The sequence below is a fragment of the Lissotriton helveticus genome, chromosome 4_1 (assembly GCF_964261635.1).
Source record: "Lissotriton helveticus chromosome 4_1, aLisHel1.1, whole genome shotgun sequence".
Classification (NCBI taxonomy): Eukaryota; Metazoa; Chordata; class Amphibia; order Caudata; family Salamandridae; genus Lissotriton; species Lissotriton helveticus.
Genome location: NC_136063.1, coordinates 626210602 through 626229283, shown reverse-complemented (window position 1 = coordinate 626229283; position 18682 = coordinate 626210602). Strand labels below are relative to the sequence as shown.

The 18682-nt window shown below is 44.3% G+C and overlaps 1 protein-coding gene across 1 annotated transcript in view; it reads right to left on the bottom strand.

Moving 5' to 3' along the window:
- The window catches only part of CA8 (carbonic anhydrase 8 (inactive)), a 698424-nt gene extending 684279 nt beyond the window's left edge, over positions 1–14145 (bottom strand). The window contains exon 1 of the mRNA XM_078685647.1: positions 13860–14145. Coding sequence (XP_078541773.1) covers positions 13860–14115 — 256 coding nt within the window. The 5' untranslated portion in view covers positions 14116–14145. The remainder of the gene's footprint in view (positions 1–13859) is intronic.
- Positions 14146–18682: the final 4537 nt, after the last annotated feature.

Genomic DNA, 18682 nt, shown 5'->3' with positions numbered 1-18682 from the left:
AGGGTGAGTGAACAAAATGTGCCCGATTTTCCCCATTGTCCCCGTCGTATCCACAAATTCTAGTAAATGAATGGGGACAGGTACGAAGGTTGAAATCCCCGCCCCATATGATATTAATTGGTTTGTGGATATCTCTTCGTAAGTTGCTCAAGGCAGAACCCAACTCCTCCACCACCGAAGTATTAGAAGCATCAAACAGGTTATTATAGTGGTTAATCACCATTATTACATGGCCCTTTACATGTTCTAATATTAGGATTTGGGAGTGGTAACCCACAGGGTGGTGAGATTTCATACAGACTGGGAGGTTTACAGACAGCAAAATCACTAACCCCCCTTTAGCCCTACCCATACCTGACCTTAGTGCCGAGTTATTATATGACACAAACCCATCAAGGCTAATGTCAGTAGTTGCCCAGGTCTCTTGCAAGCATAAGATATCAAAGTCGGAGAGGGTCTCACTCCAACCTAGGGACGACGATTGCCTACTCCAACCTGCAACATTCCAACTAGCAAACTTAAAACCAGAGGAACACGGGGAAAGTTTAATGGGCGCTGGTTCAGTGGTAATTAAAGGGTTGTTGGCAACTAGGGGAACCAGTGAAACAGGAAAAACAGCGGGGAGCACCGGGGCAGTGAGGGACGTTACAGGGCTTGGAATAAGAATGGGACTACTGGCAAACGTTACATTAGACCCTTTATCAGAGGAGGGAAGAATGGGGTCTGGGGCTGGGGGCAGTCAGTCTACACCATCCAGTCCATTCAAACAACTAAAACGGTTATAATCATGAAAGGGTGTCAATGGGGGTTGGAAAACAGGTCGTGCTGTATACCCACAATGTCTGCTCCCCCGATCAACCCTCGTCCAATTACCTTGGACTTGGTCATGGTACATATGTATAGGGGGGAAGAAAAAGGACACTGGCAGAGTCCGGATGGTGGATTCAAGTGATCTATTCGACCCGGCACATATGTGAAGAACAGTCCTTGTATCTCGAAAACTCATAATGATACAATCCCCTGTTATTGACTTCCTGGTTTTACCCAGCCAAGGTACCCTTCTCACCATGATAATTTCGTTGTTAAAATGCGCTGGTAGGGGTCTGTTCCAATTAAGCCATTTGATAACTTTGCTTTTAAGTGAACGGAAATTCTCACCTTCACCCGCATCAAGGGGGGGAACCCCGGCCATAACTACCATAAAACCATTAGCCTCGGGGGGAAGGTCAGGTCTCCGGGGTCTGGAAGCAGATTTCTCGAGGAGTTGGGGGGAATACTGTCAGCGAATGTAGCCCCACTGCGGATTGTCACTGGGGGGGCTGGACCTGAGGGTTGAGATGGAGGAATGATAGGTTTACTATGATGGGACGGGGCTAGTTTAGCCATAAGAGGTTGCAAGAGGGGGATAGCAGTAGTCGCCAAGGGAGGTCCCGAGTTAACTAAGGGGGTTTGTGGAGTAGGGTAAGTGGTAGAAGGGGGCTTGGACTCAAAGGATCTACCTTGGGTGGTTACCAATGGTTTCATACTACTTAATGTAGCCTCTAGAATAGTGAGTCTGATCTCCACTTTCTTGATGCTCTCACTGATGGCTTGGTAGTTTGGTCTGCCCTGTTCCCATGATGCACTGGGCCAGGGACAGACTAATTTGCATATAGCCAGGTTCTGAGCTGGGATGGGGCAGTGAGCTAAATAACGGTGATGGATCAAGCCCTGATCTTTGGACTGGGTAAGAGTGGTCTGCTTAATTCAGACACTCTGTTCATCACCACCCCCTTTTCTGAATCGTTTTTGGCCACTATAGGTGTGGCAGGGTATACTCAGACATGAGTCCCTTGCTCACTGCTCCATCAGGATTCAAGCAAGCCGGGCCGACGAGGCTGAAATGCCAGAAACCGGTCCCCGGTAGCTTGTCTCCTTTCTGGTGAAGAATTGGCTTGGTAGTTTGGTCTGCCCTGTTCCCATGATGCACTGGGCCAGGGACAGACTAATTTGCATATAGCCAGGTTCTGAGCTGGGATGGGGCAGTGAGCTAAATAACGGTGATGGATCAAGCCCTGATCTTTGGACTGGGTAAGAGTGGTCTGCTTAATTCAGACACTCTGTTCATCACCACCTCCTTTTCTGAATCGTTTTTGGCCACTATAGGTGTGGCAGGGTATACTCAGACATGAGTCCCTTGCTCACTGCTCCATCAGGATTCAAGCAAGCCGGGCCGACGAGGCTGAAATGCCAGAAACCGGTCCCCGGTAGCTTGTCTCCTTTCTGGTGAAGAATTGGCTTGGTAGTTTGGTCTGCCCTGTTCCCATGATGCACTGGGCCAGGGACAGACTAATTTGTATATAGCCAGGTTCTGAGCTGGGATGGGGCAGTGAGCTAAATAACGGTGATGGATCAAGCCCTGATCTTTGGACTGGGTAACAGTGGTCTGCTTAATTCAGACACTCTGTTCATCACCACCCCCTTTTCTGACTCGTTTTTGGCCACTATAGGTGTGGCAGGGTATACTCAGACATGAGTCCCTTGCTCACTGCTCCATCAGGATTCAAGCAAGCCGGGCAGACGAGGCTGAAATGCCAGAAACCGGTCCCCGGTAGCTTGTCTCCTTTCTGGTGAAGAATTGGCTTGGTAGTTTGGTCTGCCCTGTTCCCATGATGCACTGGGCCAGGGACAGACTAATTTGCATATAGCCAGGTTCTGAGCTGGGATGGGGCAGTGAGCTAAATAACGGTGATGGATCAAGCCCTGATCTTTGGACTGGGTAAGAGTGGTCTGCTTAATTCAGACACTCTGTTCATCACCACCCCCTTTTCTGAATCAGCACAGTCACAAGGCTGCGAGGGCTTGTACTCATAAAAAGAAGCCATTTGTCAGCACTGATTGAGGCTCCGAAAGGACTTATGATGAGAAATAAAATAGGTTTACACTTAAGCAAAGTAGGCTTACTGCTCTGCGAGAGTGAACATTTCAATGATATATGAAGGCATTGTTAGAGTATTAAACCTTTGAGACATACAATGGAAGCAGTCACGGAATTTCATTGTCAGACCTATATAGACTTGAATACTCCCCCGAGACATGCGTCATTTTAAGAATAGGGTGCGACTGTTACAAAAAGGGCTAGATCACGGACAACAGATATCCCAAAAAAAACATTAATGTGATGGATTTAATGAGTTTATCCAGGACGTTTTACATGTGGGGTTTGGCTCCCAAGCTCTGAGGGTGTGCACAGTTACTGTTTGCATGCGGCAGCTCAATATTAGCACCTTTTAATTTTGTCGAGGCTTGTTTTTTTTGTACATCATCAAGTAAATTGCTGTCTCAATCATTTTCAGGTCTCTGCAATGAACATTGTGTCTTAAAGGTGCGTTGCACTGCAAAGCAATGTTTTATCATTCATTTTATAACTTTGTACAGCACAAACCCGACCACTTCATGTGACTCATTGCAGCTGACCATTTGTGACATTTGATAGCGTCTTACAAACAAGCATTGGTAAAGCGGGTATGTCTGGCTCATAACTCAAAAGTGCCTTTTCATTATTTCGTGAGTTTAGGTACTCGTATACAATAAATCATGCATTCTCTCTGTGACATATCCCTGTATGCGTCCATTCTTCTGCCCTCCGACTCATTAATTGCATTGATCCAGTCACACCTCTGCAGTACCGCACAGACACATCCGTGAATCAGTGGAGAGGCACATTGAGTAATAACATGGACCCAAACACGAGAGCCAAGTGTGTCTAGTGTTTTTCTGTAAAAAACGCTATAATTAGTTTAAAGCAACAGACAAACGTGCAGCATCATCCACGTATAAGACTCATATCTACAGCATAAGGAAGTGACTCCCGCAAAGCTTATTACAATATAAGTAGTGTTACATGTTTATTTTGCTGGTTTACTAAAGGGTTACGTAAGTAATTCCATAACTCTAATATGGTAAAGTTGGAAATAAACTATTTGAATGAAGAGCTCGCCATTTTGATTGATTTTCTGGAAAGATATACAAGTTATTTGAATTTAATTAGCACAGTCGTGAGATGGTTGAGAAACTCTGCACCTGGCGGGGGAGGGGTCGCTTCCATGAGAAGGGAACATAGGGGCATATTATCAAGAACAGGCGATAAAATTATCGCCGCTTTATCGGCAGGAAACTGCCACTAAAGCGGCGACAATGGGCTTGATAATATGCCCTTGTGAATTCCCATAGAAGCCCAGGTTCTGGTGTTAACCTGGGCTGCTATGGGAATTCACGAGGACATATTATCAAGCCCATTATTGCCGCTAGCGGCAGTTTCCTGCCAATAAAGCGGCGATAATTTTATCGCCTGTTCTTGATAATATGCCCCATAGATTTGTCTTTTCCGCAGAAAGAAACTAATGTGGCCTCGCTTCTAAACGTGGTGTGCACTTTTTTTCTTTAATGCTATAGAATGGACAAACATTTCAAACAAATTCGCCCTTCCACACCATCTACATACATGGGGGTGTCTTTTATGAGGAACATCAGCAGAACTGCACCAGATTGAATGTCTGAATATGTATTCAAATCTTTTCTGTACTCAGTTCATGCATCTATTTGTTTTAAATATGTCACAAGTGGCAGGAAAGGGACCCATAGTAGTGTGATACGTTCTTCTGGTAAGTAGTGATAAGTGCTAAGTAGTGATAAGTGAGTTCAGTAACAGATGACTCGGACTTGAGCAATTGAATTATGACATTAATGCTAATAGCTCGTCTATGTGATGGACCATCCCGTCTTGCATTTTCCTAACAAAATAATTAGTTTTTATAGGTGTGAGTGATAGAAAAGGCTCTTTAAGATTCTCGAGCTGTTCATCATTATTAGAAATGGGGGTCTCTAGTTGGCAGGTTGTTACCCTGTCCAAGTAGGGACCCTTCTTCCCAGTCAGGATAAGGGGGATAAACTTCTAAAATAACCCCTGTTCAGCCCCTTGGTAGCTTGGCACGAGCAGCCAGGCTTATCTCAGAGGCAGTGTGTAAAGCATTTGCACATAACATACAGTAATACAGTGAACACTGTACAAAAGGACACCACACCAGTTTTAGAAAGATATTCAATATTCTTTCTCTGCAATCAAGATCATAAACGAAAATAATCCAGCATACCGTGATCAAAATATGCAATTTCCAAGAATAACCTCAAAAATACAGTTTTGAAGTCAGTAGCTACATCTGGTGCTACTGCAGTGCTGAACACAACCAAATCCAACAGTTTTGGTTGACGACGTCAATGCGGACCGGCGTCGTGTCAGGAGACTTGTCAACAGCACCTTTTGTTCCGGCCGATTGCAGCAATGTGGGCCGGAGGTTGTTGTTGTCGAGACTGCGGTGTAAAGTGGAGCAGTGCGGCATGCAGTGCCCTCAGGTCGCGGTGCAGTCAGCGGCTCGGTGGCAGTTGTCCAGCAGCATGGGTGAGACCAGGGCTGCGGTGCAGAGTGGGGCGGTGTTTGTCATGGAGCTGATGTCACAGTGCAAGTGGTGGTGTCTGTCAAAGATCGGTGATCAATAGGGCTGGAGTTGGTGAGCCGTGACTCTGGTGTGGGATGGGATGGTGTTTCGTGTAGCTTACGATTGGTGCCCCAAACCACAATGCAGACCGCGGCGGCCATGTCAGCTGGCAACATCATCTTCAGTGAGACCAGGGCGGTGGAGTGAATCGAGGCGATGTGGGGTGTGGTGCCCACCGGTCGTGGTGCAAGCAGCGGCTCGGTGGCGGCGGCGGTCATCATCATCAGAGTGCCCTCTGCGGTGCCTTCAGGTCATGGAACTGTCAGCAGTTTTGGTGACAGCGTCGGGTTGCAGTTTCATTCTGTGGCAACTGAGACACTCTGTACCCAGAGGAAGGTGAAGTCTTTGATGTTTCTGAGACTTCTTGAATGGGGGCATGCTCTACCTCAAGCCCTTGGAGAAACTCAAACCAAGAAGTTGCATAAAGTTCAATCCAGTACTTTTCCGCCCAAGACAGAAGCAGCCACTGCAGGCCAACACAGCAAAGCACATATCAAAGTGGCAGTTCCTCCCCACAGCTTCTCCAGCACTTCCTCTTCGCAGGTTCCTTGATCTAAAAGAGTTCTAAAGACCTTGGGTCAGGGCCCCAATATATATATACCACATTTATTCTTAGTTCTCTTTGTGGCAAGGGTCTCTGAGCCCAGTCCAAACAAGTTATGCTCTCTCTGGTCCAACTTCACTACAGGAGGTGCAGACAGCAGTGTGGAGAGGAGACATGCCTATTCAGGTACTAGTGAAAACTCGCCACTCTAAATGCAGACGAGGCCTATTCAACCCAACTATGAGTCACCCAGGAAAGGCAAGACACACCTTAACCCCCTTGTGGCTATCTACAGTGAATGCACATCCCCAGACCCTGCCACTCCCAAACCAGCAATCAATACACAAACCAGCAGAGGCACATAGAATGGTTAGTCAAGAAAATGCCCACTTTCTAAAAGCAGTATTTTCAAACACATAATATAAAAATCATCTTTACTAAAAAGATGTATTTTTAAATCCTGAGTTCAGGGATAAAAACTATATTTCTCTATCTTGTCCCAATGGAAAGTTAGGCTTGTAAGATGTTACAAGGCAACTCACATGTTAGCCTATGGGACAGATAACCTTGCAATAGTGAAAAACGAAATTGGCAGTGTTTCACTATCAGGACAGGTCACACAAACCAGGACATGTCCTACCTTTCACATTCACTGCACCCTGCCCATCGGCGTGCCTTATATGCAAGAAAAGGGAAGGTTAGGGCAATTTGACATGGCAGTAAAAACTGCGCACAGACACTGCAGTGGTAGGTCTGAGACACTTTCAAGGCTACATGTTTGGGTGGCACAATCAGTGCTGCAGGCCCACTAGCAGCATTTGATTTACAGGCCCGGGGCACACACAGTGCATTTTACTAGGGACTTAGTACTAAATCACATAAGCCAATCATGGACACACTAATCCATAAGGACAATTTACATGGAGAGCATATGCAACTTAGCACTGAACATCAGTGGTAAAGTGCCCGGAGTCCGAAAACCAACAAAAACAGGAGGCCAAAAAGCAAACACTCTGTGGGTACACCCACTAAGAAAGCCAGTCATTTATTAAAAAATGCTTTAAGCAAACAGCACAGAGCATAAAACAAACATTTGCCTCATAATCAAGCAGTGCCAATGATCCTCCATATTTAATAGAAGGCGCTATGAAAGAGTGCATTGGGGCTCAGAACATTGTGCTCTTAGATCGAGGGGGCAAAGAGGGAAGTTGCCACGTACCATCTGTTTATTTCTGTCCTCTGCAGTATTCAGTTGCTTGTTTTCCATAATGGAATGATTTTGTTTGGACAATTTGGTAAAATAAATCGTGAGTGCAAAGAAAACACCCTGTTAAAATAAATATTGATCAAAGTTAATCTTTCAATAAAAATAGGGTCTTCTGTGATGTGAAGACTAGCAACTGCTGATCTGTATTTTATGTTCAGTACGAAGCAAATGACTTTTTTGTATGTACTGTTAATGCATGGAGAAACACATGTTTTTCATGCTTATACTTTTTTTACTCTTGTAACGTTCAGAAAGTTCAGCGAGGAAGCTGTTCTACGGGTTCCAGGGACAAAGAACTGTGGGACGTGTAAGAGAATTCTGTAGCACGCTTCATAAGCCACCCTCTACAGGGACGAGCAACCATGAGTCCTTGTTAAAATGCATTCAACCCTTCTCGTAGCTAGCAGTTTACTTACCATTGCGGAAGTCTCTACTTCTGAGAAGGACAATCTCAGTAAACAGCGGGGTGTTGGGTCAAAGTGGCTCCTGGCCGATCCTGGTTTCATTTATTTGTGCACATACGCAAATACCAACAAATACTTCCCCCAGGTCTAGCATGAGCTAGAGCACTGGATACCATACACATTACAACAAATGAGCGGCCCCTAGCAGTCTACATGAAGCTACATGCACGAAAAAAGGAATGTTAAAAAAATACATGATACTAAAAGAACCTTTGCCCCACAAGAGGAGGCAATGAAGTACACTACTTGATGTGGGGATATTCACATGGTGCATAGGCTAAATGCCATCACTCACATTGAGAAGAGTCAGTGACCCAGTGCCCTATACTGTTTACTGCGGTAGGTGGAAGCGAAATGTGAATGACAACACAACAGACCAATGGATAAAAAGAGATTACTGAAAGCATGTTATGCATATGTATGAATGTTACGCAAGACCTAAAGATATATTAAACACACACAACATTTATAATGCATGGATGAATGTGTAGTGCAGAAAAAATAATAATATATCAGTCTTTGTTGTGGAGATATGTACTGAAAATGAGCTGAAATGGAGTGAAACGTATGAGCTTTGACCCAAAGGAAATTCCACATTGGGTTGGGGGGGGGGCTAAAAGAACGATTGCTGTGGTGTTTGCTGGTTAAGACCTGAGGGGGCACAAGGAGATGTGCAGCCCTTACACCTGACTCTGGTCATAGGAATATTTCTTTGAACATGGACGATGGAATTAATTTAAAATGGCAATGTAAACTTCTACACCCATGCCCCAGAATTCTGCATGCACACGTATCATGCCTTCCCCATGAGGAAATACCAACATTGAGTGGACTCCACAAATATTACTATTATAATCACATTATGAAGAAATAATTAGCACATTATGTTATATTAACTCCTAACATGTATTTATTATGTAATGGGTGCACACGTTAGGCCATGTACAGACTAAGCGGTCGATTAGGATCGCTGATTTCCCGCATCCTCCGGGCCGGCGGAAGCCACCGCCGGCCCGGAGGATGCGGGAAATCCGCTGCGGACCCACCAAAGACCCACCGCCAAATTAGGATGGCTGGTGGGTCTTGGTTTTAGTCCGCCGCTTTTCCGCCGCGGTCGGCTTACAACCGCGGCGGAAAAGCTCTAACATGTCTGGCGGTGTCTATCAGACACCGCCAGGCATATTAGGATGTTTGGAGTACTATGCCTTTACACGGCGGCATTTCCGCCGTGCAAAGGCATACGGACTTTTCTTTGGGGGGCCCGATGCGGGCCCCCAGGGGTGAAGGGAGGGTGGGGGGTGCACATGGGGTTTACCTATGGTACCCCCCTGCCTTTGCGTGTACGAAGCAGCAGGCACCACGCGGTGCCTGCAGCTTCGTGCACGCAAAGGAAAACATGGTTTTCTAACATTGCGGCGTGTGCTGCTTCAAGCAGCACCCGCCGCAATGTTATAAATACAGGATGTGACCGCCAGGGTGGCGGTCACATCCTAATTAGCACGGAGGGACCGCCGCTGCCCCTGCGGACGGTCCCTCCTCCTCTAGGGTAGTAGATGGAAGAAGGTCCGTCCGCCATCCTAATGTGCCCCTAAATGTCCCAGAATACAATTAATTTTCCATATCACAAATAATTGTTTTATGATTACCATCACAGATGTTCCACTGAACCGTAATAAAGCCTTTGTAACAAAAGAGGCTGGAGAATCAGCAGGGTGTATTACACTGTGTTGATGGATGTCCCTCTTACACTTATGAATTGATGACAATTATGAGATATTTGAATGATATTCTATGTGCACTAAAGGTGTGATATGCTAATACTCTAATCACCATGTTTTTGATGTTTAAAATATGGTGCGGTTCGGAATCGGTCAGGAAATCAGAGGAGTCAGCATGGAAGATTAGTGTAGAGTAAATCTGTTAGGCTAGTAGCATGCCCCTGAGTCAGCAGATGGGAAATGACAAGACATACTGTATCAAGTGTAGTATTCTGCTGTGTACTTCAGCTGCATTCTCTTTAATACTGTTTCTAATTTTGTGCAAGGTTGGGCGGAACTCGTGAAGTTTCACTCTGTGGAATTCCCATGGTTACATAAAAACTCCATGAGATTCCACTGAGTTCCTCCAATGGGAAGAAAATATGCATGTGGTACTGCTCACGCTGCAATTTAGCACCAGTAGCGTAAGCAGCGCTGTAAAGTCAGTGCAAACAGCACCATACGGTGTGCAAGAGCATGTGGGCATTCAAGTTGACTTTTGCTTCTCACGCGAGTGGAAAATCTACTTGAGCACTAGCAAATCTATTTGAGACGCAGACCTCTGACCACAACTGCTTGTGACCATCCGCATTAGTAAATAGCGCTAGGAAATGCCAAATCTCACTCGAGTTTGCATTTTGGATCGTCACTGGAAAAAATATTGCAAGTGGCAATTGACGAAATTTGGCATCCTACCACTACGTTTGTGTCTCCCTGAAGTGGTTATTCTGTGGAATACTCTGTTACCAGATACCTATGCTTGGAAGGTCCTCCAATATTATGTATTTATTTATTTATATGTTTATGCATATATTAGATGTAGCCTACCGGACAGTTCAAGGTCCCGATTTGCGAAAGACCTATTGTGTGCTTGCCTTAGAATCAGTAGCTGCCCGTGGTGGGAGTGCTGCCAGATGCTGACGTGAGGCAGGGGAGGGGTAGGGTGGGGGGTAGTAAATTACGGATTACGGCCGATTAGAGGTAAGGAAACATATAAATAAATAAAACAAATTTTATTGCGCTCGCTGCATCGCATTGGGACTTTATTGCGCCACATCCTTCCACTGCCAATATTTAGTGAGTAACTTTTTTATATTTTTAGTTAAGCACTCCAGTAGAGTACATGTGTTTTGCAGCTTTCTAACTCTTGTGTTTCTCATCCCCCATAATACTGGCCAATACTTTGTGTTTTCTCTCTTTCTCTTTGCAGCTCATTCACTCTACTAGGTATTCCCCCACACCTCTGCTCTGAATTGCTGTCTCCCTCGTGTGCTTCTACCCTGCCACCAGTGCTCCTTTCAATTGCACGTGCCTGCTCTCTTTCTCTTGCTTTCCCCCAACCCACTTCATCATCTGCTCTTCCATTCCCCCCCCAATTCTGCCGTTCTTTTTTTAACACATATGTTTTAAATATAATTTTTTTTAGGGCCAGGCAGAGAATTGCTGCAGGTCCAGCACAAAAGCATCGGAGTGCTTGTGATTTCTTTTATCCATAGATTAATCTAAATGGCGCACACTATCTTAAATTAGTCAATAAAAAATCAAATGGCTCCCGCGCAATACTCTGTGTGCTTGCATGCGCAATGATGCCTGCAGAATATTGCAACTACCAATATTGGCCACATCATTGCACGCTTTTCTTTGCTGATACTAAAATAGACTGGCAAAAAGCATTGATTTTTACCAATTCTGTTCAGCATTTCCAAAAAGCATTGGTAAAGCCAGTAGACCCTGAAGGTGAGACCTACTGACTGTACCAATGGAATGCTTTTTTATTTAGCATAGCGCATTTTGTCAACTTTCATTTTACCTTTGTCTGGCAATTATTTTCTTTCACGCCACATTATTTTGGTCAGCTGTAAATCACAGAATTTTGCAGCTTAAAGTCTTAGGCTTAACCTCAGTTTATCTAACCTTAACAAGGTTGAAATGCTCACCTAACATGTAAACCTTTTTCATTATATCAATTCATATAGCCACGGCACCTCAAACAATTACACATTGATTTAGAGATGAGTGGCAATAGAAAATCATTTAATTTGTGGAGTAAGTGCTCAATCCTCCACTGAAGAATTACGCTCCGTGGAGAACCTGGCGGTGTCATTACACCAGCCCAAGGATAATTATAGCGAATGTTCTTTTCGAAGATTCTCCACCAGAAGAGATTCCTCTGCTAAAGGCTTTAACTCTTCCACCACCAAATGGACGAGTTTCCAAGTGCCCAGTTCTAAATCAGGCCCTTCAACAGTAGTAGAGAGAAAGGGGGAGAGATAAAGTATATCTGTGTGTATGTGTGTGAGTTTTCTTTACACAAAACCCACAAATGTTGGTATTTCAGTCGTTGTTTTTGTGTATTTCCTGTCTGTATTGTCAAGGTGATGAAATATTTTCCCTTACAGTCCCAGTAAATGCAAAGGTTTGTGGGTGCTTGTCACAACCTATTTACACACTTGCAAATTTTCTTCAGCACATAAGGTATGCGCGCAAATTGTGTATGAAAAAACACAAAGACGGCTTACGAATTGAACTGTGTTATGACTTTGTGAACATTCCTACTATCCCAGTAACACACCCTTGTCTCTGCTGGGAGCATTCATATTCCCAACTACTAATATTATTAAAGGGCTGCAGGAAACTGGCACTACTTGCAGATTTTCCTCACTATCAAATACAATCTGCTGAGATAAATGCACTCACATCCTGATACTGTGAACCAGGACCTGCCCTTTATCCAAACAGATGACGCTTTTTGTGCATCTAATCGTAAACTAGATGAGAAAAATGTGTGGTGAATTCCTCTTTGGATGTGTGCTGCATTTGTTGCACACGTTCTGCATTTCTTACAGTAACCCAAAGTGCTGAATGACAAAAATAAAACAATTTTGAAGTAAATGGACTGAAATTCAAGAAACAAATAATGTGTTCATTTGCAATCTGCTCTGTCAAAGTTCTAAATGTTAATTCTTAAGAAAGTCTGTTGAATGCAAACTTAAAGAGCTGCTTGGGGTCGTAATGAAACTAATAAACTACTGTAATAACTGAGATTCTTATGTATGGCTACTTCAAGCATTCGTTTATTCCTAACAGGGGTTGAGAAGCACTTGTGTGTGCAACACAGGGTTTGAGAAGCACTCCTTTGCGCATAACAGGGTTGAGCAGACACCTTACATGGGTTAAAAACATATCCATCCCTTCCAGAAAGCATCATTAACAGCGTGAAGTGTGCTTCTGCCAACATTACAACACAACACACAGGAAGGGAGTGGAAAGGATTGGGAAATGTCCGTCAGGAGCTGTGCCACCTCACAGTCACACTCCAAAGCCCTTCAATTGTTCCTCGTCAGAAACGTTAAAAAATGTGCAGGGTGAGGGGGGGGGGAGCTCTGCAGCCAGGTGGGCAGAAAGAGGATTTGATTAACCAAGCTGGATTTTCTGCAATCGTGTCCTCGCGAAGGGACCCCAAAATAAACTGTAGGCGTGGAAGAAGAGTCACGCGCCAGTGGCGCCACCTTTAAAGTGCTGACTAAACACCTCAATGTTTTCTTATTAATATTTTTCATGTCGCAATTTATTTTTTAATACGCTCTCCTTTTGCCAAAGTGGAATGTTCCATTTTTCTTAAATAATTACTAATTTCCCAGGCGAAGGAAGGGGACGATGCCAAGCGCAGTCCTTACATGGGATTTCGAAATAAGGAGAGCTGTCAGCGCACCCCGAGGGTGGCATTGCGAGCAAAGCAAACACAGACTCGGCCACTCACGCAGGAAAGTCATGTTACTTTTATTGCGGAGGCAGGAGCCGCACCAGAGGCACCCGCGAAGATGAGCCAGCCAGACCCGTGCAGGCAGCCGCGCACCAGCCTCTCTCAGACTGGCTCCGAGAGTTTGTGGGCAAACACCACCTGTAACTTTTAAAAGGAGCGCCGTGTACAGTAAACAACTGTCCGGGCTTGACATGTTTTCAAATGTTACACGCATGAAGCTGTGAATCCTGTAACGTACCTTCCTGGAGCTGCACGCTATGTAAATCCGTTCAACTGTTGTGTAACCAAGCCAAAGAATACACCGAGTTTCCTTGTAATTGCCCCAGCACACAGAGAAGGCACGCTACAGTGCTTAGACAACAAACAGAAAAGAACTCATGTGTGAGACGGTCAGTCTGCACATTTCAGTCTCTAATAAATAGTAATTTGAACCCCCCCTTTGCCATAGCAGCCTCCATCCACTTTTCCAGATTTCTCAATAACAGGGTAAAGAACGCTGACAGCAACGCGGCTGCGGTACATCGTCCTACCTTCCTCATAGCCCCATTCTAAATCCTCCTTCACGGAATTGGACCCGGAGTCTTCAATGAAACTTTTGTCAGCCATCTGCTGCCTCTGTGCGCCGAGAGTTCCCTTCGGTGCCAGGCTCTGGGGATTCAGTTCAACGAGAGGCGGTGACGGTGTCTTTTCGGACCCGACCCGTTTAGCTCCCCGATGAAGTGAGCCTCTCCGCGTCTCGTCCGGAGGCAGGTACGGTCTGAGCTGTTCGCCTCCCCAGCTGTGCATGCTTTTATGTGACAGCCAGTGGGAGGGTGCGTGTCCTGGATCTACAGTATGCTATACAGTAAGCGCGTCCCTCCCTTTTCCTCTTGCTTGTTTTTATCCCGGCGGGTGAGAGCAAGGAACTTCAGAATTAAACAATGACTGAACCACTAACGCGCAGCATGTCATGAGAACCACCAAAGCAAACAAATAAACCGGGCAGAAACACTATAGTGACGTGTTGCTGCTAATACACTTTACTGTGGAGATTTGATGAAGTGTTTTCATTTACTGGCTATGCAGCCTACCAAATTCAAGTCAGCCTATTGAATTAACATTCTCATGTCCGTCAATCAGTCAAATTAATTTGTTTCTATGAAATCATCTTGTAGGAATATTGAGGATTCACATATTAAAAGAAAGATCAATCAATCAGGCGTTTGTTAAGCGTGACTACTCACCCGTGAGGGTCTTGAGGCGCTGTGGGTGGGGGGTGCAGGTTCTATTCCATTAAGGAGGGGGTCTGTTGAACAGCCAGGTTTTGAGGTTTCTTGTGAAGATGGGGAGCGATGTTGTCTGTCTGAGGTGGAGTGGAAGGTCATTCCAGGCACTGTCCGCGAGGAAGGAGAAGGAGGGGGTTCCCGACCTGGTCTTTCTGGTGCGGGGGACCACGGCATAGGAGAGCTGGGCTGATTGAAGGGTCCTTTGGGGTGTGTGGAATTTGAGGCAGCTGTTCAGGTATGCTGGTCCGGTGTCATGGAGGGTATGGATGAATATCTTGAAGGTGACTCTAGCCTCAATGGGGAGGCAGTGGAGTGTGCGCCGGTGCAGGGAGATGTGGCAGTGTCTGGATGTTCTGTAGCTTGGGGGTGAGGTTTTTGTTTATTCTGGCATAGAGTGCGTTGCCGTAGTCGAGTCTGCTGATGGCCAGGGCATGCATGACGGTCTTGTTTAAAATGTATTGCAAATTAAATTCTTTATGATAGGGACATAATGTTCAGCATTTAGCCTCAAACGCTTGGTGACTTCTTTGTAGGGGTGGGCAATAAAATGTGCTACCCTGGCGGAGTTTGCAAAGTTTTGTCCACTCTGCGTTACGCATGTAACTCGGAGTTCCGGCAAAACTCCACCAACTACCAACCACCAAGTAGAGGAGTTTTTTTCCCATGTGCCTCACCAACGTTAAGTTGGTGAGCGCAATTGAGAGTTTGCGTCCTCTAGTGCGATTTTTGGGTGTGGTACGCCACTGACGAGATTTTCTCAACACGGGCAGTCATGGCAAGTCAGGACCGTTCGCGTTAAGAAAGCTGACGCTTCAGTATAAAATCTGCTTGAGCGGCAGAAAGTAGCAGCGCCCTCTGGCGTGCTGTGTGGTGCCGTTCTCACTGATCTTATAGTGCAGAACAAGCTCCCAGCACCAAAGTCCACTGTGCGAAATTCCACAAGTTCCGCTCTCCCCTACTTCTTTGTAAGTAGACAATGGCTTTTTTCTGTAAGGCATTATTAAATCTTGCAACTGAGATCACAATATCAAAACTTTTCACTGCAAATAAAGTGCTCAGTGCTTCAAATCTAAATAGCACTCCATGCTTTTTAAAGATTGAGCGAATAGTTTGTTTTCTTATCTCTATAAAAAGTAGACGATCAAGAAACAAATGGGGTATATTATTTTGAACTTCAAGGCCACATAAGCAATAACCTTTATGATAGCTAATCTTCTTCCAAATTGTCTTCCAAAACTCTGGGATTCTCCAAATAGATCAATACCAATGCAGATCAGTAGTATTCATTTTCAAATTCTCTTTTCTGGGACTTTTTCAGAGGTAGGGAAATATCCCTATATCTCCTGAATTTTCATTTTGAATGCATTACAGATTTTTTAGATAGCAAGTACATCTTGTCTTTCCGTTGACTAACCTCTCTGACCAAGTCACTAAGAAGGGTTTTTATCTTTGCCACTGAAGTTTGTTTGTCTTCATTGGAAACATCAAACGTTAGCTGAGAATTAGGGTAAAAGTTAGCAATTTAACATGAGAGTTAATCTGGAAGATTCAGGGTGCCCCTCACCATTTTGACAGATCATTTTTCATATTTCTCATTTTTTGCAAGAGAACATAAGAACCTCAGGGCATGTGATTTACCTAAAAATGTCCCAAGAAGTCAAAACCAGTTCAAGCCTTAATGTTTGTGCCATTGAATTTGGAGGGACACTAAAAAGCTTCTTTAACCCCTTCGATGCTGATCAGCTACGGCGCTCGTGTGCTGATGATGAGCTGGGCTCGTCATGTAACGCGTTTTTTTGCATTTTCCAGCACACAGCGAGAAAATGCACCGCATCGATGCGGTTAAGCACATCCTTTCCATGCTGTCCCATCTTACTCGGCTATTAAGACACAATATTTCAGCCCCATATAGAGCCTGCAGAAGGAGTTGACCTAGAATTTCTCTGTTTAAAGGAATTGCTGATAATCCACTATTCGAACCTTTTTAAGGCATTAACCTTGCCCATTAATTAGGTTTTTAAAACGAATAGATGTTTGTCTCATTTCACATTATTTGCAAAGGCAAGTACATTTACCTGTTCCAAGGGAACGCTGTTAAGAAACCAAGAAAACTTCTCAGTTTCTTTTTGAGAAAATTAAGGTCTTGGTATTTTCTATGTTGTTTATAAGTTTATTTATCTCACAATAAGTATGTAGACCATTGAGTTTTTGCTACAGGCCGACATGGGGCGTAGTCCATAAAGGCAAGATCGTTGGCATACATGTGGCACAGGACATGGAATCCTCCCATTTTAGGGGAGAAAGATTTAATTTCCAGAAGATTCCTTCGAAGGTGAGAAATGAAAGGACTAGGAAGAAGGGGAAAACAGCCTTTGCACCGCATCAATTACCATGCAGTGTCTTTACCACACAACTTTTACCATGCATGCATTTTCCACGTGTGCATTTTTTGAGGCTTTTTGCCACGCATACAATTACCACGCATGGCAAATATATTTAAGGTAAGTATATATATGTGTGTGTGTTTGTGTGTATAAATACGCAGAAAACCTGATACTTGTATCTTTGCTTCACAGTTGCTACGATGTTACTTCCCTTTTGTTACCATCTGTAAGACAAGACCTATTAAAAACAATTAAAACCGAAGTGCTGCCACTTCCAAATCATCTGCAAAGTACATGTGGACCATGATAGAAATATTGTTATGAACATAAATTATACACATCAACAGCTACATGAGTCATCCCAGGTGTATAGCTAACTCCTCATCTGTTTTGAGACCTGTTGACGTCAAGGTGTTAACCTGAATAATGTATCTTGATTCCAGGCATCATAGGTTCTGTACTCCGTTACCTCCTCTGATATTAGTTCCAACAAAGTCCATCACCATCATCTCGAGTTTTGTAGTGTCACTGACATGGTATTTTTGAAAATGACCAGCCACGGGATACTGCCTGTCATTATGTGCAATTGCATTGATGTGCTCAAGTACATGTTTTTTCACTTTGTGGACCGTGCTTCCAATGTAAAACTTATAACAACTGCCCCATATTAATATGAGCCAAAATGGTAACTATCATTATAGGATGTACCAAAGTCGGGGCCTTTATTTATTAATGTAATTTGAGATATCTTCAGGGATGTCATCAGTGATGTCACTGACCATGTCATAACTGATGTAATATGTGAGGTGATAAACAGTGCATTGAGGGGAGTAAGTTATAGATTGCACAGGTGTTAGAACTGGGGGTCTCTAGTTGGCTGAGGTAGGTACCTTAGTCCAAATAGGGACCCTTGCTTCTATGTCAGGGAAAGGAAGGACATCTTCTTAGATAGCCCCTGCTCACCCCCTTGGTAGCCTGGCATGAGCAGCCAGGCTTATCTCCAAGGCAAATGTGTAAAGTATTTGTAACCACGCTCTCAGTAACCCAGTGATGGCACCACAAATGAACTCAACACGAGTTTCATAAAAACAATGATATGTTTATAAAAAAGATATTGATGAGACCACACGATAAAAATCCAACATATGCGTATTCGTAATATTTCACCTTGCCGGTTATTACGCCAGCAAGCCCTTGTAGGTTCTTGCAGTATTAATGAGCAATTCTCGATGATCCAATGCAGTACTAATGCAATGCTATGCAGATCCTAATGCAAGAATCAGGCACTTTGTAATGTAAAAATAATGCAGTTTATTATGCAATAATCAGGCATTTCGTAATGCCAAAATAATGCAATTCGTAATGGCAAAATAATGCAATTCGTAATGCAACAATCAGGCAGTTCGTAATTCAAAAATAATGCAATGCGTAATGCAACAATCAGGCAGTTCGTAATGCAAAAATAATGCAACAATTAGGCAGTTCGTTATGCAAAAATAATTCAATGCGTAATGCAACAATCAGGCAGTTCGTAATGCCAACAATAATGTACACCAGTACTGATCACTGCTCTGGACAGTCTCTATGCCACTCTTACTGACTCGAGGTCAGCTACTGCCAAAATATGCCCCCAACACGGGTATGGTGGAAAACAAGGTGAAGCTCAACACTCCGGCCCCGGTACTGCCACTCCTCGGCAAGTAC